The sequence below is a fragment of the Tiliqua scincoides genome, chromosome 1, assembly GCF_035046505.1.
Source record: "Tiliqua scincoides isolate rTilSci1 chromosome 1, rTilSci1.hap2, whole genome shotgun sequence".
Taxonomy (NCBI): domain Eukaryota; kingdom Metazoa; phylum Chordata; class Lepidosauria; order Squamata; family Scincidae; genus Tiliqua; species Tiliqua scincoides.
In genome coordinates, this window is record NC_089821.1 from 101,597,376 (window position 1) to 101,620,611 (window position 23,236).

The 23,236-nt window shown below is 41.7% G+C and overlaps 1 protein-coding gene across 1 annotated transcript in view; it reads right to left on the reverse strand.

Annotated features, from left to right (window-relative positions):
• The window catches only part of FIGN (fidgetin, microtubule severing factor), a 136,700-nt gene extending 114,062 nt beyond the window's left edge, over positions 1-22,638 (reverse strand). Inside the window, exon 1 of the mRNA XM_066609477.1 lies at positions 22,571-22,638. Within this exon, the coding sequence (XP_066465574.1) occupies positions 22,571-22,595 (25 nt within the window). The 5' untranslated portion in view covers positions 22,596-22,638. The remainder of the gene's footprint in view (positions 1-22,570) is intronic.
• Between the last annotated feature and the right edge of the window lie 598 nt (positions 22,639-23,236).

Sequence of the window (23,236 nt, forward strand, 5' to 3'; positions counted from 1 at the left end):
ATAAAGTGGACCCTCATTTCAAGCAGTCTTGTTTACAGGTTCTTCCAGTAGCATCCTTCAAGCTACACAAACAAACAAACTTCTCAAAAACAATCCAGTGCAAACTGAAATGCCATTACAGGCGTCGGGCACATAACGGTTCGCTTAATGACGGACTGCATATATGACAGTGGTCAAAGCACAATAAAGATGCTCTTAATGAGGCAATCATGTCTCCCATAGCCTGCAGCAGAGTGTTTGTTTACACAATAGAGAGGCTCTTAATGCATAGAAGAGGCAATCTATCTGCAGTAGCCTGCCCAGCCAGCTAGTGTCTGGCAGGGAGAGTCTGTTTATACAACAAAGGCAATAGATTGGACTGAGTGTTCACTTAATGACCTAATTGCATAACAGGGTTCAGCAAACGTGTCCCCCATCGTCAAGTGGCACACACCTGTATTATACAGTCCAACAAAAGGCTCCAAAACTGGTCCAAAGTGGAAACTCGCCTCCTCAGGAAATGAAACAAAACACACATAGCTCTTCAAGTCTTGAGAAGGAATGAAACGTTCCTACTCAAGAGAATATCTACTGTATGCTGAGGAGAAATATATTTCCCCATAACACCAAGCCAATTGGTGTGCAGGTCATCATTTCGTGTTAAAAAAATGGGCAAGTGCCATTTTTCCCTTCACAAGACAACAACATCCATCACTTCTATTCCGAGTTACAGATGGCAGTTCCACAGCTTCCAAGCTGGATACCGAGCTTAACATACAATTCTGCTAGGAGAGTCTCAGAGGACTACAAAAGAAAGGCTGGGGTGGAAAGTATGTGCTAAGCAAGTATCTAAATTACACACCCATCCATTTAGTCCTGGTGGGGAAAATATTCACCCTTTATGACAGCGGTTCTCAAAGACTTCCAGTTCTCCCCTGTAAACCTATCTGACTTTTTGCTTCCCTCCCCTCAACTCTCTTTGCACAAGTGGCTGTACAGAAATCATTACAAGTTGCGGGCATATAGTCTGCTCCTTTGTGCAAGGATCTGTGGATCGTGGGAGTAAAGCCACCCCAGCATTAGAGGACTAGCACAAGGTACCTGGTTCCTCTTAAAGTCATGCACGAGGGAAACCCAAGAACAAAGTGGCAGCCTTTTTTCTTTACTCCTTTCTTCCCAAATCACACTGGGATAATGGGCTTTAGGCTCCACGCTGAATATTTAGGAGCCCAAGTCAAATACATACTTCACACACAGAGAATGATTAACTACCTAGAAGACTGAGCAGTTGCTTTCAAGGAACCAGAGTAGCAGAATTACTTATCCTCTAGTGCAGTGGCAAACACATATTGTACCTCTGGGTTTAATCCAATGACATAAAGAGAATTTAATAATGCATCTCTGCATGCTATGGAGCACAGCAACATGAACAGAATAGTGTTGGAAGAGTTCCAAGAGATCACTTTGGACTTTGTCTCGACAATCAGTCAATCCATGTGCCATCCACATTTTTCCCATAGTGTAACACTGCTTCTAGGCAGTGACAGTTATCTACACATAGCCTGGGCACAGAGGGTTGATTCACCTGTCCCAGTGGCCCTGAACAAGCACCTCTGGAAAGTGTATGAATGCTGGCAAGCCAGCTGCAAAGTATTCACGTGGGAGGATGCTGTCACTGCACAGATGCTTATTCTCTATGGAAAGAAGCATGGGTGCTCAGGGCCAGCTCCAGGTTTGAAAAGTCTTCAGCAAAATAAGCTCTCCTCAGCATTATTGGGTAAGCCTCAAATAGTAGAAGCCAAGTAGGCTTAATAGGTGGTGCTAAATTATACTGGGTAGCACTGGGAAAAGCAATGGTGCTCACTCAGTGCTGGGAGGCTGGAGCTATGAGTTGAATTCCCTCACAATGTCCATGACATAGTGTTGCTCTAGAACAGGGGTGTCCAAACTTTCTGGCAGGAGGGCCACATCATCTCTCTGACACTAAGTCGGGGGCAAGGAAAAAAATTTACATTTCAAATATGAATAAATTTACATAAATGAATACATTGGAGATGGAATTTATATGAAGAATGAAGGTCTTGCAATAGCTCAAGGCCTATAAAAGGCCTTGCACAAAGCAAGACCAGCCTTTCCTTCACTGCTGCTTCGCAGACATGAAACAGCAAGCAGTGGAGGGAGCCCTCGTCCCACAGCTCACGTGAGAGGTCGAATTGTTGGCCATCACGCTGAGAGCAGTTGTGTCAGGCCAGCATGGCCTCCAGCAAGCCTCTGAAGTGCCAGAGACTTAGTGGAGACTGGGCGCTCCCCGTGGGCCAGACTGGGAGTCCTTGAAAGCCACAAGTGCCCCAGGGCTGGGGTTTGAACACTCCTGTTCTAGAATGTAAGAAAATCAAGATGGCAGCTACAGCCTCCCAGTGCTTAGAGGAGCACTGGAAAAGGGCAAAAGTGTACAGAAATCACTTTTAAAAGGGACACTAGTGGTAGGCATACCTGGGGCCCCAAAATTTGCTTGAGGGTGCCACATGCCGATAGTGGAACCAATGTGGCTTGTTGATTTAAAACAGACACACACATAGTGTGCAGTTGCTACTTCAGTTTGCCAGACGGGTATTTGAAAGAACTCATTCAATACAAAGTAAGGGGGGGTGGAAGCTCAGGAGAAAAAACCTTCATGAAATGGCCAGAAGCAAAGTTGTCCCATTATTGCACACAATAAGGCCCTTATTCAGTACAGTACATGCCAAAGACATTTGTGTAATAACAGGCCTATATGGTTGGAAGAATGACATTTTCCCCAACAAATAAAATATTGTGCCTTGAACAGTTCAGAAAACATCCATATCCCAGCAACAGAAGCCCTACATTGGGAAAAGAGGCCTGGAATATCTACTGCAGGTCCATAACATTGCATAGTGGCAATAGTCCTTGCTGTGGACAGTTTCTCAACTTCATGAAAATATTCCCATGAAGTAGAAAGATTCCCACAGCCTCCCAAGCAGGCTTTTTTGTGACATAAGAACATAAGAACAGCCCCACTGGTTCAGGCCATAGGCCCATCTAGTCCAGCTTCCTGTATCTCACAGCGGCCCCACCAAATGCCCCAGGGAGCATGCCTGATAACAAGAGACCTCATCCTGGTGCCCTCCCTTGCATCTGGCATTCTGACATAGCCCATTTCTAAAATCAGGAGGTTGCACATGCATATCATGGCTTGTAACCCGTAATGGATTTTTCCTCCAGAAACTTGTCCAATCCCCTTTTGAAGGCTTCCAGTCCAGATGCCATCACCACATCATGTGGCAAGGAGTTCCACAGACCAACCACACACTGAATAAAGAAATATTTTCTTTTGTCTGTCCTAACTCTCCCAACAATTTGAGTGGATGTCCCCTGGTTCTGGTGTTATGTGAGAGTGTAAAGAGCATCTCCCTATCCACCCCCTGCATAATTTGGTATGTCTCAATTATATCCCCCCTCAGGAGGCTTTTTTCTAGGCTGAAGAGGCCCAAACGCCACCGTAGCCTTTCCTCATAAGGAAGGTGGCCCAGCCCAGTAATCATCTTAGTCGCTCTCTTTTGCACCTTTTCCATTTCCACTATGTCTTTTTTGAGATGCGGCAACCAGAACTGAACACAATACTCCAGGTGTGGCCTTACCATCGATTTGAACAATGGCAGTATAATATTAGCCATTTTGTTCTCAATACCTTTTCTAATGATCCCAAGCATAGAATTGGCCTTCTTTACTGCCGCTGCACATTGGGTTGACACTTTCATCGACGTGTCCACCACCACCCCAAGATCTCTCTCCTGTCACAGACAGCTCAGAACCCATCAGCCTATATGTGAAGTTTTGATTTTTTGCCCCAATGTGCATGACCTTACACTTACTGACATTGAAGCGCATCTGCTATTTTGCTGCCCATTCTGCCAGTCTGGAGAGATCCTTCTGGAGCTCCTCACAGTCACTTCTGGTCTTCACCAAACTTTTCTGAATGCTGTCATCTGCAAACTTAGCCACCTCACTGCTCACCCCTGTCTCCAGGTCATTATTGAAGGTTAAAAAGCACCGGTCCCAGGACAGATCCTTGGGGCACACCGCTTTTCACTTCTCTCCATTGTGAAAATTGCCCATTGACACCCACTCTTTGTTTCCTGGTCTTCAACCAGGTCTCAATCCATGAGAGGACCTGCCCTCTAATTCCCTGACTGTGGAGTTTTTTTAGTAGCCTTTGGTGAGGGACCATGTTGAACACCTTCTGAAAGTCCAGATATATAATGTCCACGGGTTCTCCCACATCCACATGCCTACTGACCTTTTCAAAGAGTTCTATAAGGTTCGTGAGGCAAGACTCAGGTTCGTGAGGCAAGACTTACCCTTACAGAAGCCATGCTGATTCTCCCTCAGCAAGGCTTGTTCATCTGTTTTGAGATTCTATCTTTGATGAGGCATTCCACCATCTTACCCGGTATAGATGTTAGTTCCACCATCTTACCCGGTACAGATGTTAGGCTGACCGACCTATAGTTTCCCGGGTCCCCCCTCTTTCCCTTTTTAAAGATAGGCGTGACATTTGCTATCCTCCAATCTTCTGGCACCGTGGCCATTTTGACCTACAGGGGTCTATCTAGGGTTATATGGTTCTGGCAACTTCAAGCTATTAGATCAAACCACATGGAAAGAAACTACTGTAGACACATGGAAACAATTTCCAGCAGCATCCCCCTGTCTATAGATATATAGGAAGGCCATAAACCTCATGATCAACCTGAACCTGCATCTTCAGTCCACTGCTTCTTACTAGTCTAACATATGCAAAAACTCCTCTATCTGATAGAACCTCAGAAAACCACTAAAGTAGCCACCTAAATGAAGTGGCTAACCCAACAGAGAGCTGGCTGATGGATCCTATTCAGTTGTACTATAGACGCTGCCAGTTACTCCTTTAGTTTCCCTCCACCCCACTTCTACATGTACAGCACTCACGTAATTTTGAGTAAACTTCTACCTTCTGGGCACCTGTCCCTGAAGCAAAATTACATCATCAGTATTGTCCTCCGCTAGGGTCTTTACCACACTCATGGTGCCGAGCTTTGCACTACCCATGAGATACAGAAAGTTGCTCGTTTTCTTAAGTTGTACAAATGTTGCAGGAAGGAGGAAAAAGTGGAAGAGGCCCAGGAGGCAGAACAGGCCCAGGAGGCAGAGGGTCCTAACTGCACCAGTCAACTGTGGGGAACTGTACAAATTGGTCTGCCGGGTCTTTCTTTGGGAGTGGTTGCTTTGCCTGGAGCAGGCTGCAGCGATTTGAGCTGTGCTAGTGCCCATCAATGGGGAGGCAGAAAAGAGGATGGGATCGGTGGCATGAGGTGACTGCTTGCCTAGAGCAGCAATTAGATATATCATCAAACAGGTGGAAGAGCCACATCTGGAGTTTGATACCACACCAAGAAAAGTTGTACAGTTGGAAGATATGGCAAATTCCGTTAGTTATTGACAGACACAGCTGTGGGTGTCCAAAAATCTTGGTTAGGCATCCCCCTATGAAAGACTCAAATTTGTTCACTGCCTTGCAGAACGATAAAAAGCTACGTGACCAAAGGAATTAAGTGCATCTCTCCAAACTACATTCTATGTGGTCTGAAAATTGACAAAAGCTTCAACATGCATCCCCGATTCTATTATTCTGTGATGAGACAAGTAGAATTGTGTTTCCACAATGACCACACTCCATTGCCAAAAAAGCGTGTTGTTGCTTAAAACAAGGTACCCTGACATCCCAGCACTAAAAACATTTGAGACATTTATTTCAAATCTCAAAATAGCCTGATCCTATGTGTGTTTCCTGAGATCAATAGGCCTTACTTCCAATTTGCATAGAACAGAGGCAGTATTTCAATTTTCATCCAGCCCTATCCAATGACTACATAGCTGGTGTAGCATGGTGGCTAAGAGATTGTATTGCAAAACAGAACTTCCTCAGTTCAAATCTCATATTTGCCACAAATTCTTTCTGAATGATGTCCTTCCTGAGCCACCATATGAAGTACTGACCTTACAGGGTTGTTGTAAGGACAAGTGTCAAGATTATGTAAGTGCTTTGTACATTCAAAAAGCACTATACAGAGGGTGGTACTAGTACTACTACTACTAGACAAGCTGAAGGTCTGCTTTCCCCATCATAAATGCAAATTCCGTCACCAAGAATTATTTATTCTGATGGGTTATGATTCAGTTAAACTCCAAGTTAAACCTTCTAGCCTTGGGGCAATGCACCATAATATCCAGCATGAATCTTACTGCATGTGGAAGGCACCTTTAAATCAGTGGTTCCCAACCAGTGGTCCATGAGAGCCTGAAATGTGGTTTGCAAAGTCTTATCCCCCCTCCCCAAATTGATTGATCTTTAGTAATTTTAAAAAGTGCTTCTGATCAGAGTTATGCCAAGAAGGGGTGACATCCAATGCAGCTGTCACCCCCATGGCAAGTTGTCACCCCATGGGCCAGCCCCACCCCTTCCTGGCCACACCTGTACACCAATCATAACCCAGGGCTGCCTGCTGGCAGAAGTACAAGGTCTGAAAAAGAGAAGAGAGGCACATACTCCTACAGCTGCCTGCAGGTTCTTCTGGGTTGTTCCAACCATGGAAAACAACCATGGAAAACAGTTTCCATGCCATGCAGCCCCACCTGGGGTCCACATATGTGGGGTCCGTGAGGGGCAGAGGGGATAGATGTGGTCCATGATTATTCTAATTATTGGCCCAGTGGTCCATGGTCTCCAAAAAGTTGGGAACCACTGCTTTAAATAAGCCCAATAGGATGCCAAGGACCAGAAGGCAATAACTAGTTGTAGTCTAGTTATAACACTAGGCTTCCAAATGCCCCACTATGCTACATGCCTACACACACATCCCTCAATTATGCTTTCATAATTATGCTTTCTAGTAAAATAGGGCTATCAAGTTACAATGAGGATCACACCCACCTGATCATTTCTCAAGTTAAATTCTTGAGCTGGTGTATGAAGCATAGTGAATCAAGAGTCAGACAGACCTATCTTACAGGGTTGTTGTGAGGCTAAAATGGAAAAACCCTGTGAGAAAGGTCGGGATATAGATGCAATAAATAAAAGGTGGTTCTTGAGATTTAAAGAAAAGTATTGCTGTTGCAGATTGACTTTAGCATCTGTCACAAGAATGTCCTCTTGTGAGGATGAAGAGTGCATACATTCAGTTTTTCCCTTGAGGAAGAAGTTATGGTTTAGCAGAAATAAAACCAGAGAACCTTATATTTCAGACAAATATTTTTAATTTCAATAGCTCACCACAGAGCTGTATTCACTCCAGAGCCCACTGGACCATACAAATATCCTCTAGGGGACAGGAGGCCTGCCTAATTAACTTTCCGGCCCTTCACACTATATCAATAGATCCATTCTATATATGTGCCACTCTGTACTCTTCTTTTAAGATACAGTACATGTTCTCTGTTTAACATTAGCATTGTACATTAAATGTAGTTTTTCATTTTAAAAAAGCCTGAATAGGAATGTGTATATGTCATATGAATGTCAAAATTCTATGCCAAAATAGCTTTTGCACTAAGAAAAGTTGAATTCTACAACTTCCATAACTCCTTATATGCAAGTTGCAAAAAAAAAAAAAAAAATCAGCCCTTGTTGGCACAAAACTGGGTCATTTTTGACATAGCATATTGACTAAAGCTGCAGCCCGATACACATTTACTTGGGAGAAGGTCTCATGAACTCAGTGGGACTTCCTTTGATTAGACCTACCTAGAACTGGATTGCAAGCACGTTTGCAGATATCTGCTTGCTTTGCAGACATGTAGTTCATGTGGAACACTGAAACACCCACCACTCCATTTCCCTCCTTTGGCTCCAGAGACTGCATGGACACTCACGCCCTGCTTCTTGCTAATGCATTGCCTATCCATGTTGAAACCTATTGTGGTCACTTTCAGGGCTCAAACCCGGGCTGTCATCCAATTCAGGAACTCTTAGTCAAGACATCTGTTGCTTAAATTTGCACATGGGTAACCACTATAATACTGAAACAGGTAGCTATATTCCCTTTGGATGTTATAGCTCAATCCTATGCATATCTACTCAGGAGAAAATTCTATTACAGCCAATGAGCTTACTCCCAGGTAAGTATACATAGGACTGAGCCTTATTCAAAGAAAAGCAGTCAGGGCCTCTGAGAGGAAATTTATCAGGGGGTACAAAGTTTCTTTGGGGCCCCATTTGCAAAGAGGGAGGGGTGAAACAGAGCTGGGAAGGGGGGTGACAGGCAAGCAGAATAGGAGCAGAGAGGAGCGAAACAGGGTAGGGGGAGGGTAGAGACAGCTGGAAAAGTCTTTGAAGCCCAGGTCTACCAACCCATGTGGCATTGGTAGTGTCCCCAGCATCCCCAGTCATGGTAGTGTCCCTAGCATTCCATGTGGGCAACAAGTCTGAGTAGATAGGAAAACGTGAGATCCTAGGAAATTTCTGGGCCCCTTCCTTTGGCTCTAGGGCCTGGGTAAAAATTACCCCCTTTACCCCCCTCTCTTAGGCCCTGAAAGTAGTCATAACCAAATTACATTTAAATTAAGGGGCTTAAGTTCACCATGACTATCTTTATTTGGAAACAACCCTGTGTTTAAGTGATGCACACGTTTCATAATAGGCATCATCCTAGATAAGTATTCCTCTTGTATGCAAGAGAAAAGGGAAAATGCCTCTTAGGACAATCGACCTGCAGCAAATAACTGCTTTTATTTAAAATACAGTGTATTTCAAAAAAAAAAAAAAAAAAAAAAAAACCACCCTGCAGCCTGATAAATTAAAACAAAATGACAACTTCTAATTGACCAGAAGTCTCCCCTGGTTAGAATGCTTATGATTAAAGAACATGTTAACAACAGAGGCACTCACAGTGGCTCCCCACCAACAGCTAAACCTGGCAGGCTGCTCTAGTCCAAACGCAGCTATTTTTTGGAGGCACAATACAGGTTTCTTTTTAAGCTGGCTTTTAACAGGCAGGCCTAATATTCATCTCTTCCTGTATTAGTTCTTTTCAGATGCTGTTCTGGTAGCACAAACTACCCAAAGCACAAAGAACAGGAAAAAATAAGACTACTATAGGTGGATATGTGCTGTAAAGTTTCATGAGCCACCCCTCCTCATCACTCACAACACACTGTATCTCTACTTGAACATCATTCAAAAAAAAAAATATGGCAGTGCGATCCTCCCTTACTCAGGAGTAAGCTCCCTGTGTCCAGTGAGGCTTATTCCCAGGAAAGCAAATCTAAAATGCACCTTGAGAGAATGACAAATAGGAACATATTCATCTTCCAAGAATAGTTCACATGGCTAAGTTCATATGTACATATTTTAAAGTGAAACAGTTTTAAAGCACTATACATAATGTACCTTAGTCTCATCAGTATGTGGAGGAACTCACCCACTAATATAGAATTGGGTAACTAGCAAGACTTGAATTAATCCTTGTTATCCAAGGACAACAATGACTTGGGTTTTTAAATAGCATTCCAATGGAAAAGTTGCTGGAAACCTTTTCATACCACTGCAAACTACTGTAAACACCACAACTAACATACTGGAACAGTGCCCCTCCTCAATGCGCAGCCATCACATACAGCACACAGCTTTTAGTACACCATTGCAAAATTAATTCCCACTGTCAAAAGCTCAATTGTGTTTGTAGCTGCATATGATTGCCACAAATGATGCAGGGATCACAGACACAGGATTCGTAAGTACCTGCACACTCCATGGTTGTGTGAATCAGCCTTAAGACCAACAGCTACCTGGTAGTCCAACATCTAGCAGTGGTTTTCAAACTTTTAGCACTGGGACCCACTTTTTAGAATGAAAATCTGACAGGACCCACCGGAAGTAATGTCATGACCAGAAAATTTTTATCAATCCTAGGCTGCAATCCTACCCACACTTACCAAGGAGTAAGTCCCAATGACTATCATTGTTAAAAGAATATACATAGTAGCCTGTTAAGAGTACAGATCTGTCACATTTCCCCAAATGCAGTCACATACCACAGTAGCATCAAGTCTAATATATCAAAAATAAAATATTGAAATGAATGGGGACCCACCTAAAATTGGCTCACGACTCACCTAGTGGGCCCTGACCCCCAGATTGAAAAACACTGATATACAGCAGGTGTCTCTAAACTTTAGGCCAGAGGGCCACATCAAATATCTGGTATGCTGTCGAGGGCCAGAAAAATAAATAAATTTTAAACATAAAATTTAAATAAATACATTAGAAACTCGCAGAAGTTCTAAGGCCTTCAGACTGCCCAAAAACATCACTTCTGGTTTTTCAAGAAAACCAGGAATTGGTTATTTTAGGCCTTTAGAAGGCATTCTGAGGTGAGGCACATGTCCTCCCTGGTCCTGAGAATACCTTCCAAACGCAACTGGAACACAGCTTTGGTCAAATTTGGTTGAGCTGGCCAGAGGCTTGCTGCGGGCCACATTTGTGCCCAGGGCAGGGGTTTGGAGACCCCTTATTTACAGCATTAATGAAAATGACATGCAAATTATGATAATCATACATAAACTGCTAAACTGTATGGTGCAACAGCTCTCTCACATTAAGGCCATGCTCCTAAGTGGGCCTTTGGGGTAGGTAGCTTTTTCTGATCCATGTAAAACTCACGGAAGAGTCACCCACATGAGGATACCCTCCATTAAATCTCTTATGATACATGCCAAGAAAGAGGGAAATGGGGATGGAACAGACACCTTTAACTGTACAGCTACGTAAACTAAAAAATGATGGAATGTTGCATAATGGTCACACTCATGCTGTTTAATGCCAACTATCTCTGGGCAAATGCCCATTATAAAATAGAAAGCGTACAGCTTTTTTTCCAATGAACAGTCTGCAGATGTGCAGACTGAATCTGACCCGGATAACACTTCCTTGGGCTTGTAGTGGGGGACTACAGCATAACAAGAAACACACAATGAACATCTCTGTCTAGTTGGGGTAAAAGCATCCAAGACAAGGAGGATATTTCAGGCCTCTTAATTCCCTACCCCCCCCCCAAGTTCAGCCATTTCTTTCATTTAATGTTTTGGCAGCTCAATCACCCTCCAAAACCCCTTTAACCTCCCCCCCCCCCAAACAAAATTACTGTTTTATTAGCAACTATCAGTAAATATTTGTACAACTGCAGTGGACTCCTCTGTTTAAACATTTGCAGGGATAATTAATTGGACAACTGTAATTAGGCTCAGTTTCCAGGTGCCTACCCTTTGTATCGCTTGCTCTCGACAAATCTGACCACTTAACATTACTTCACATGGCATCTGTTAGGCTTGTTTAGAACATTATCCCAGATGAAGATAAGGGTTCATTTTTGTCACAGTCAGCGGGCAATTCAAAAGATTGATATGCTACTCTCTTCGTTTTGACTTAGTCCCCAAGAACAAGAGCGAGAGCTTATTCGATGCATTGCAGATTTTGTTTCAGCTAAAAGCAACCAAGTTATTTGAGCGTCCCTAGTTATGACCAGCAAATTTCCTCTGCATGGATTTGTCTTCTGGAGTACACACTTAACGGGCCCTCTGTCAAGTCCATTTGAAAAGAAAGACACTTTCAGAGAGCAGACGCACATTGCAGGGGGGCAGCAGCCAGTTTACACGACTTTTTGAGATTTAACATAGAAAGTGGCACCTCTCCCTTTTGTTATACTGAGTGTTCCAGCAAACACAGCTTTTTGCATCACACGGCCAGATCAGTGAATAAAAACTGGTTGGTTGGTTGGCAACCTTCAGTCTCGAAAGACTATGGTATAAGCCTACAGCAAAACTGCACCTGCTGAAAGCTGCTTAAAGGCAGAGTAACCCCACCTTGTACAGAACTTGGCAACCCTTGCTATATGCTGTGTTGGGCTCTCATGCAGTTTCCAGTTGAACAACAGCACGCACACTTTTTAAGCAGAAAACCAAGACTATTGAAAGGGTCCATCAGCTTTCCCTCATTAGAAAGACTCGCCCTATGTTCATTTCCTTGACTGTTGAACTCCATCAGAACTTACTTCCAAGTAAACAGGCACACAATTAGGCACTAAATGAAGCTGGGAAGTGAAAGGAAGTGTTTGGAAGTTTCCAAACACAAATCTTAAACATTTATTCCCCCCCACCCCCCACCCCCATTTCTATATAGAAACCAGTGTGGTGTATTTTGACGTATTCACCATTTATTATTAGTAGCTTGCAATCCTATGTTTCCTAACTTTAAAATAATTGGAAGCCAACAAACAAGCATCATGCCTGTAATTATTCAAGGAGAAAAAAGGGAGAAAAGATAGAAATCAAGTTGCTCCAATTTGAGAAGTACTCCTATTTGAATGAAATGGTTTTGCCAAGATGCTTGAAGTGCAGAGATGAAAGCCTGGCTGGGCCCTTGAATTCCTCGACAAACACAGATAATCACATGGTGTGTACTTTTCTGCTATTCAACATTTCTCTTGGTTCAAATTTAGCTCCCTGCCGTATTATATCCCACAAATTAGGGAGCCATATTCTTGCTTATGCTAATGAATCCCATGCAGGCTTGCTATAGGCAACCCCAGAGAACAGGCAATCGCAGCTCATGATGTTTGAGTTTGGTTGCATGGCAAGGGGGGGCAAGGGTGGGGAGTAGTCAAGGAAACAGATATATAAACCAAGGCTTGTGTATCGCACAAACAAATCAATCATGTCCTCAGACACATCTGCTGAGCAGACATCAGTCTGCACAGAAATTCTGGAGATAAAAGTTATCGCCACCAATTCCAGGAGGCTATAAAAATATGCTTATTTCTGTCACAACAAAGGCACAGAGAAAGTGTTAAAACAAAAAGCAACAACATCTTCATGGATCCAGGGCAGCTTCCCTCCTCCATGCTCAGGAGGTCTGCTTAGGCAGTTGGCATTAGAGTCTGGACCTCTACAAGTGACACAGCATACAAAGGATGGGGAGAAGAGGAGGCAGCTTTGGAGAACTTAAGCTGTGCCAAGTTCTTTTGCAAGGCACATTTACTTTTTAATAATTTGTATTCTCCTCCTAAGGAATATATCGTGCTTAGAACAAAAAGGGAATGCCTTTTGAGAATTCCTTTTGGATGTGCATCACATGGAGATGCTATTGTTGCATCCCATACAAAGTATTCCACTGATGACAGTGATCATCCTATTGCCCCATCCAAAAGAGACGGCTGAAACGACATGAAGCAACAGTAACTGAAGTCCAGTTGGGAAATCTCAGCAAGCATTCACTACAATCACAATTATTAGTACTGACACATTCCAGTGTAGATCATCAATAATTACTTTATCTCACACACTGAATCTTTTGGCTTCTTCTGCTGGTAGCACCCTGTGTGCTACACAGAAATAAAAGCAGGGGAATTTTAAAAAGAAAAGTTTCCTCCCAATCAGCGTCAACACAAATAGCAAACACCAGAGCTGTCACACATCCGAAAACCTCTGGCCAAAAGCAGTAAGTGATCTGCACTCTACAGCTTCATACATGGAGATAATGAACAAGTTAAATCCAAGCATTATGGCAACAGAATAATTTAGCAGGGCTGATGAAAGAACAACAAAGGAAAATCAGGAGAAAGCTTACATAGTATACAGTTTGCTCAAACCACTGCATGGCATATAATTAGCAACAGTTCAAAGTAATGGGGTTAATGAAACAAAAATCACAAGATGTTTCTTGTTCTTATGTTTCTTCACTAGCCGTTTTAAATATAGATTTGCTTCAATAAGCCTTTATGCTCAGATTCCCTTACTCTGGAGTAATCCCAATGATGGATTGACAGCCATGTCAGAAAATGCAGCTTTGAACCTAAAAATTTTGCTCCTAGCATTTTTGAAGGCAATTGTGCACATATATGTGAATTGGTAAAAACTGCTGCTTGCCATTAAGACATGTTTTGTAGAACTGCACCAAAATTCCTAAACCAACCTTGTGGTTTTTCCCCCTCCTTTTGCTACCCATTAACCCGATTAGGTATTAATTGATTTTCTCTGTAAACCGCTTTGTAAACTTTTCGTTGAGAAGCAGTATATAAATATTTCCTATACAGCCTTGTACTTCAAGAACAATATCACTCAGCATTGCCTTTTACAAAATGAAAAACCACCAAAAGAATGCTTTTAAAACATCTGTAGGGTTTACACCTTTTTTCTGGCCCTGTTCCTGTGCCTTTAACACAGTAATCTAGCTTTTCGACGCAAGCACGGAAGCAAAGTTCTCAGAAAAGCTTTACTTCGTAGGTTTCTGCATGTCAGGGTGGAGGCACAGGGATGGGGCAGGTGGTAAGATGGGAGAACCTAACAGCCCTGGTCAATGCTTCTTCACTCGAAGCAAACCCACCAAGTTCACTGGGACTTACTTGGGAATCAAGTCTGCAGGTATCGCAGAGGATACTGTTCCACTACCTAAACCCCTAATGCAATCTTGCTCCCACTTGCATAGGATCAAACTGCCCATGCCTGCGCCCTAATCTGTTATTTACTGTATGTACATTAAAATACCTATCCAAAACCTATGCTACTATAGGCAGTTAAAAAACACAAAGCACACATAAACTGTGTTTATTGATATATAGAAGATGCAATATCTCAGTGATCAAATGCCAACCCCACCCCACCCCACCCCACCCCACCCTGGCTATTCTAGGATTGCTTTGCTATTCCCAGCCCTATATTGTTCACTTAGGCTACCGCAGGTGCATATGCCAGAAGTAAATTTGTATTCACATTATGAGCCCAACCGATCAGAAATTTAATTTTTATAGGTCTCTTTACAGAACAGGGCTCACAAATGCCAACAACACGGAATTCAAAACAGGATCAATTCTTTTCCCTTCTTGGAAACAGTCTTGTAAGTGACCGAGTACTCAGCAACATGAAAGAATATTGTTGCTTTTCTGAGCTCTTTTGATATCTCTCTCTTTCCATGGTGGAGCCATTCAGGAGTGATGGGGGGAAATCTCTTTTGAAAATAAATGCTGCCCCTTCAAGTGTGTTCAGATACATCCTGGCTGGACCTTCCTGTGTGCTGTGGTTAGGACTTGAAAAGGATGCTTGATTTTTAAATTTGTTTTAGGCAGAAAAACGTGATGCCTTGTATCAATCAGTCTTCAAACTGTATTCTCACAGCACAGACACAGAGTTTCTTTCTGCATGTCAACACAGGAGGAAGAAAGTAATCAGACTGGCAAGAAGAGATGATGGGGTAGGAAGAGAGGACAGCATAGGCAACCAGCAAACTAAGTTCACACTCTGAATACGACATACTGAAAAGGTTAATGTTATTGCACTTAACTGTTTTCTTCACTTCTGTAAGCAGAGCTGTCACCACATGCTTACACAGTCGCACTCATCACTTCACAAGAGCCAGAGTACCAGTATAAATCCGCTTGCACAAGAATCTCTCTGTCCATCAATGCAGCCCACTCCCAGGCTTGGTTTACTGTGTTCAACAGGGCTTACATGGAAGTAAGCGTGAAAGCAACTGCAGCTGCCTTTGTTCTTCCTGCCTGCAAGGATACTTAAGAATTGTGCCAACCAGGTCTCCCGGCTTATAAAAAAGACAAATGCAATTTATTAGGACACACATTTGGAATTAGACACGACAAGGCAAACCAAAGCAAGACGCTTGTAGCACATGGAAGTGCTTGTTTTGAGCCACAATGGAACTACTTATTGGATTCTCCTCAAAAGAAAAGAAACACAAAGATACCAGTCCCAATGCTGGCACATTTGCCCCGAGATGCCAGTTGCAATCCTGCACTTGGTTGAATTTCACCGACTTTGGTGAGAATTCAGGAGACTAACTCTGCACAGACTTGCAGTATTCAACTTCTCCCAGCACCAATATTAATGTCAAGCTTCTATTAGGAGGCATCACCAACTGTGCGTCTGAAATACAGATCATCCTCCAAGGAAACATGACAGGGACATGTAGGCATATTAAAGGGATAACCAAGAAGTTTCAAAAGACCCTGTAATATACATGTCACTACAGCCAGCTTGCATGCATACAGACTCAAAATGTGGAGGAACCTAATCCTATGAGCCTCTACTCAGAAGCAAGCCCTGAACAGTTCAGGGAGACTTTCTCCCATGCATTGGTATATAGCAGTGGTTCCCAATGCTTTTCACTTGCATGCCCCTTGGCAGCCCATTTCTATAAATTGTAGCCCTCATATTAGCCACATGTTTGTAATTAATATAATTATTATTTCAAATTTATATGTTTTCAGCTACTGATCCATATCTGATAATACGCAAACTGGTGACCAGAAATGAATAGTTTCTGGGGCTTTCGCAGCCAACTAACTGCCTTCTTTCCTGCTTTGCCAGCCCCGTAAGGCATTCTAATACAGACCTGCCTTTTTCCACCATTATTGAATTCTTTTTCTAGTACTCCTAAAGGTCCTGAAAAGTACCCCTGGGGAGGTACTTGCACCCCAGGTTGGGAACCACTGGTACATAGGATTACAGCTTAAATTGAGTTGTACAAATAAGCTGTATCCCAAGCCGTTATTAGGATACGTCGAAGAAAAATCATGGTTAGGATTGTTTAATTAAACCTATTTTCTAGTTATCATCTAGTTCAACCTTAACTGTTTTTAAAAGACGTGTTTGAAAGTGAAAGGAGACAGTGGGAGAAGGTGAAAGTTGCAGCTCTGCACAAAACTAGTTGACTTAATTCTTCCTGAAGTCAGTTTGGGTGTGCAAGCTCACACACCAACCACACTGAAGAAACCCAAGTCAGGCAGAAGACCCTATATGCCCAGCCATTCCTTGCGATGCTGAAAAAGTATTGATGTCTTTTTGCAATCACATTTTACAGTACTGACATTGTACCAGCAGCTCTTGGCATTGCCTCTAAAAGCATGCAGTTAATGCAAATTAACATTAAGTTAAAACAAATTAACAGGGTGCATTCATGCAAGATGCTTCAACCATGGTGTTCAGAGGACTGCTTATTGTTTAAATATAATTTGGTGACTGCAGATTATCAGATTATTTTAAAGCACAGTTGAAAAACAAGGTCCATTTAAAGAAAACCACCAGATTGTACCTGTGTGATTAATACAATAAAATCAGTTTGCTTTAAATTAAAGTAAGCATTGAAATAAATGTGTGGCCATGCAGCATTTGACAGAAATCATGACTGACACTGTCAGAACAAAAAAAAGGCAGCTAGCACTGTATTTGTTACGCCTTGATGTTAGGTATCTGCATAAAGGTCTGCTGATGTATAAAAATCCAGTTTGCACTGAACCTGGGTAGACCTTTACTATAATTCTTCCTTAAGATGCATAGCTTTATTTGTCCAGCTCTCTTCTGGTTATTTTACTGACAAAGCCAACTTCATTCTGCTATACGACTTTTCCTTTCCTAGGCTCATCAACAGGCATTAACATATTAGCAATTACGGATCTAGGAAAAGAGTGCCAACGCTTCCCTTTCAAATGAGATGTTCCAACTGCTGCCTCCCACAAAGAGGCTGACACACTTAATTTTAAATTTGACCTTCCTGGAAGTTTAGGTTTCACAGTGGTGGAAGATCAGGATACTGAGCTCACAAGAACAAACACTTGCTATGCCAGAGGGCTGGCTATATTTAATTCCATTTTTACCTTTCTCCTGCATCTCATCACCATTTGAAGGACAGAAATTTTTAAAAAAAGAATGGAACATAAATGTAGTTGTGTTTTTTTCCCCATTTCCAGGCATATAATTAACATTCACTATTAATCAGATGCAAAAATACATTTTGGCCTGATATTTTCCATTTTTATATTCTCACAAGGTTGCCGTTTAAATTATTTGCATACAATACAAAGTGAATTTTTCAAAAACCATATAACATTGTAGGATGAATTTTACATCTGAAATATTTCCTAGTACTTAGATTGTTTTCTAACCCTCAATTAAAAAAGAAAGAATTCACCAGACTCCCCTCCAAAGTTCCCAGATATGATTTTTTTCCTATGCCCTCGATAAGTCATTACTTAAAGGTAGCACTTCTAATTTAATACTCTCTAAATTTATTAGTCATATGCACAATCACGAGTTTACAGCAGTGGGGGAGGGGGGAGAAATCATCTGTTGCTATAGAATGAATAATAAAAATCTATGTATTTTGGCTATGAAAACATACCTCCCCATAAGCCTACTGTGCTCTTCTAAAGAAAAATGTTAAAAACAGCTACCAATTTTCCTCCCAAGTCACAAGATTTAATAGCAGTTATGGATACAATTCAATAACTTTGAACCTTATACTATTTGTAATATTACCAACTTGCATTAATTTTGTTTGGCAAGTGTTGGGACTTTTTTTTTTTACTCATACAAGTTGTTCATCTCTATTTTTTTCTATTCACTTTATATCTTTGCTCATCAGCAAAATGGGAGGGGGAAGTAGGGTAAATATGCTGATAAACTATTTTTAACATTTATTGACAGCAAAAAAAAATGCTCCATTACTTCACAAAATGCCCAAACAACAAGTTTTTGTCCATCAATAAATCACAATGAAATGCCACTTAATTAAACAAACATTATGCCAATAAATCTAGCATCTTTATAAAGTTATAGCATACAGTTTAGTTTTCATAAAGGTAGATAATAACTGAGAGCACACAAAAAAAATTGGCTCTAACACTAGATTAGACCAGAGGATTAAAAACATGCAAGAGAGTTTCCTCAGTACAGCTATCATGCTGATTTTGTATCATTAAAATGGCTCCTAAACAAGCAGATTAGCTGATTAATTGATGATTAAGACTGCGGGAAGATCAGTCATTACATCCAAATACTTCTTGCATGCACACACAGAGCTAACTAATTGACAACCACATGCACATCAGAATGAGTTTTCTAAAAGCAATTTTTTTAAAGAACACAAAAAGCCCCCAAACACACCCTCTTCCAACATTTCCATGTACAGCAAACAAATGCATTTTCAAGTTCAAGCTTTGCCGCCTACCCCCCAGTAGAACAGAGCAAACAATTCAATAATGCAATTCTATCAATCTACCATTATTACTACTTTTAAAAAAAACCTGCAAGCATGATAATAAAAACCAACGTCAGAACACAGACATCTGGAAGTAATCATGAGATTGCTTACAGAATATATTCTGGGACAACACGCGCTGGAATATATTGGTAATCGAGTTCTCCTGCTGAATGTCTGCCATCAGCAAGAAGTTGAAGAAAAGTTCCTTGATGTCTCAGTTGTATTGATTTTGGAGGGGACTAAAGCTGCCATTCATTCCATGCCATCCTATGTTTGCATGCATAGTATCTGAAGCCATAGCTTATTGCCTCTCTAACAGTAAACACCATCCCCAGGCTACGTAGTTGACACACATCCTACTCTTTCCCCAAATGGTTCAGCGTCTTGTACAATACAGCTAGTTATAGAACTATAAATCTTGTTTGTTACGAGGTGGGGGTGGACAGGATACACAAGGTTTGCATAGCGATCACATCTTGTTACAAACATCACACAACAATAAAACCAACCCTCTGCTGTGATTCCAATGCAGTAGCAGGATACAAATATCACAAGAGTTAACACTCACCCAAACTCCTACCTCAATTTTGTTTATACCAGCTCCTAAGTGATCACGAACAGTACTTATTTCACAGGTACAACCAAGAAAAAAAAATAAAAGAGTCAAGCGCAAAATAAGTCAGCTTCATGAAGCAATTCATTCCCACATTAACCACAGGCTGACTAGGAAAGAATGCTGAGAACTTCTCTGAAGAAGTCAGGAAAACTTCACGGAAGTGCTGTTTTCTAAAGGACGCTCCATACAATGCATAGATATGAAAAGGTATTTCTGATCTGAAATATCTGTGGCTGTATATTCTGTCTGGTATACAACTGTTAACAGCAAGAATTCACATGTAGTTCTGTTGCCAAAGAAAGCTACCAAAAAAAAAAGGAATACGCTCTTTTAACAGAGCTCTTCATATTGGTGCAAGGCAAGGCAAATTTCTTGCCATAAATATTAGCACTGGGGAAAAAAGATGCCCAACATAGGAAAGGTAACCACAAATGCAACACAATGCAGAAGATTTAATGCAGGTCAGAAATCTGCTCTTCTGCTGCCTAAACCCTGCACTCATCACCTGGAAAACTCCTTGGACAAGTCTTTTATTCCATCAAGTTTTCCCAGTGGAAACACATGCCTGTAGATTCAACATACAAAAGCACAGAAAAGGCAGCCTTGAACTATGAACATAAACTAGAAGTAACACGCTCAGCGTCAGAAGTTTTAAGGTCTGGGGGAGAAACACACACACTCTAAGCAGATGTATCCTTATTTCAGCAACTCAGAATCACTAGGAGGTGGTGATCTGCTGGCACTGTTGTTCCCAGAAAGAGATTTTAAAAGAATGAACACAGAGGCTCTCTCTTTTTCTCTCAGTCACATTCATTATGGCTTTTTCCAGGTTCATACTTTTTTATTATTGTTAGAGGAGGGGGGGTCACTTCAGAACAGCTTCCCCAACTCAGCCCTAACTTTTTTTTTCAGAGCATCCTTGTGACAAGTGCTGCTTGATAGATGGTCCCCGTGATAAATGACTTGCTCAAAAGAGACACAGTAGCTTTCATTTCCTGACCACAACACACTTTTAATTTGCAACAGCAGAACTGCTGGTGTGTGACTGGGTCCTACTCTCCAGCTTTCCAGGATTTCTCTTCTGACAGGCCACATCACTGGGCAAAACAAAAACAACACGTAGGTGCTGCTGCTGACAACAAATCACAGCATTTTAAAACAAAAATTCATATGCAGAACTGATTGCGTTTGTGTTCTTCCTCCTCCCTCCCCCCAAAGACTACACTGTTTTCAAAACCACTCTGCCGGCAGAGATATTCTACTAGAAAATTGAGAAGTTGGGGTGGAGGCGGGGAGGAAGGCACACACTGGAGGATAAAGTACACACAAGTGTCATACAATATACAAAGAAGTGTAGTCTAACTATGTTTACTGTATATTACTACTATTCGAATTATCACCACCAGCACCATCCAGGAATTGCATTTAAACAGTGGCCACCATCCACCCCATCCAATTTCAGCTCTCAGCACACTATCCAATTCTCGATTTAAAATTTATAAATGTAATATCCTCATCACAAGCAGCAGGTCCAATCTGCTGTGAATATATATTACAGCTTTAACATCACAGAGGGAAATCTCCCATCTGGCAATCACATTCGCTCCAACAGCTCTAGGAAAGAAAAGAACGGGGGGGAGCAAAAGCTGTCTTCCTGCTTGCCCCCCCTCGGCCTCCTCCCCCTTAAAACATGTCTTAGGGCAAATTATGTGCATCTAAAATAAACAGTTGCCATATTGATCGCTTCAAAGTCAACAAGTTCCAAATGCAGAAAAAAAAAAAATTCAATCAGATAATCATTCCCATTGTAACAGCTGAGGGTTACTTCAGAGATATATAGGCACGTATAGCATCAGCCTAGGAGTGTATACAGTGGGCATCTATTCTCAAGGTTTGCTTTGGATGCAGGTTTATGTTGTTATGAAGGATCAGCAGTCACACACTCAAGTCCCCTCACCCACAAGCTTTTGATCTTCCCTTATTTGTTTGTGCCACAGGCTATTAAAAGTGAGTCTATTCCCTGCCTTCTCCCACTACCCTCAATTCCTGATTTCTGCATGTGCATTTGTGTACTAAACACAATCAGCTGTTATAGTAGCCTGGGCTTCTGTACCTGAACTTGTGTACATTGCATCACAAAGCTATGTTGAAATCCTCCATGTCATCGGACTCTTTCCCCCCTTTAAAACAAATAAATTAAAATATAGCACCAGACCAAAAAGAGGTAGACAGAGGGTCCTCTCACCATAATTTAAAAGTCTGTTTTGGCACCTGATTGCAACACAGCAATGACAAGCAGCCACATGGAAAGAGGACTGGATATATACAGGCCGTTAAAGGAATCGCTTAAGAGGGGGAGGAATTGGTTATTGTCCCCATTCGATCTTCCTACTTTGAGCTAAACCCCACAAAAACTCTTCAGTGGAAAATATATACATGTCAGTCGCAGTTTGGAGAAACAGTCAATAACTATCACTTTAAGATTTAAAAAAAGAAACATTAGCCATGCATGTCAGCATAGATTTGTGCATGGATTTTCCCCCTCCCCCTTTTACAGTCAGGGAGTTTACTAATTTACATACTATTTGAGTTTATACAGTGTACTGCTAGTAACATGCAACTTTAGGTTTGCAGCTGAGAACAAAAGTAACATTGCAATCAAAGCAGCAAATTAGGAACACAATGATAACAGCCCCCAGATCCACACACACACATAGCTTTTTATGCAGTTGAAGCTTTATCATTTACATCAGAAATTTATCTCTAGCCATATTCACATGCAAGCCCCTCATAGATTTTTTTCATCATGCTCTTTTAAAACATTATTTCAAGGCAAAACAATAAGAAGGAGGAAGTAGATCCCAAAACGGACATACCATAAACACTGGTGCTACTGATCATTTCTTGCTGGCTGCACAGAAAGCTGAACTGGATTTTTTTTCTCTCTCTCTCTCAGAAGCAGGAATTCCAAAGGTTGCTTTTCATTAAAGCCACTTTTCCTCTCAGCTATCAAATGTCACTGCCTTGAAACGTGGGCCCTTTCGTCAGGTATTCATTTAACCTACATGCATATAATTAAGTGAGAAAGCAACATCAACAAAAAGGGGATCTCAGATCACAAGAGAAGAAAGAAAGGGGGGGGAACAGAGAGAGAGAAAGAGAGAGAGAGAGAGCACATGACCAAGAATACAAGTCCATGTCAATTTCACTCACTCCCATTGAAACTAACAAGAGCTCAGGGAGGATAGTAATAGGATCAGTGAATTGTATATACCATTAAATTACACATCTTTCTCTCTGCTCCAAGCCAACAATACGCCCACCGTGCTGGTTCCCCCCCCCCATGATGATGTGCTTACATTTTACTGCATCAGCTCCTCTGACACATTCACGCCCCCCACCCTTAACTAAGATACTGCCATTTAATCCCAACTTTTCCCTCTCTGTAAGCCTGATTTGATCTAATTTGCTTAAAAAGTTAGTTCCTCTGAATATTAGCGATCACATTATTTTTTTTTTTAATCCACACACGTTCTTGCTCT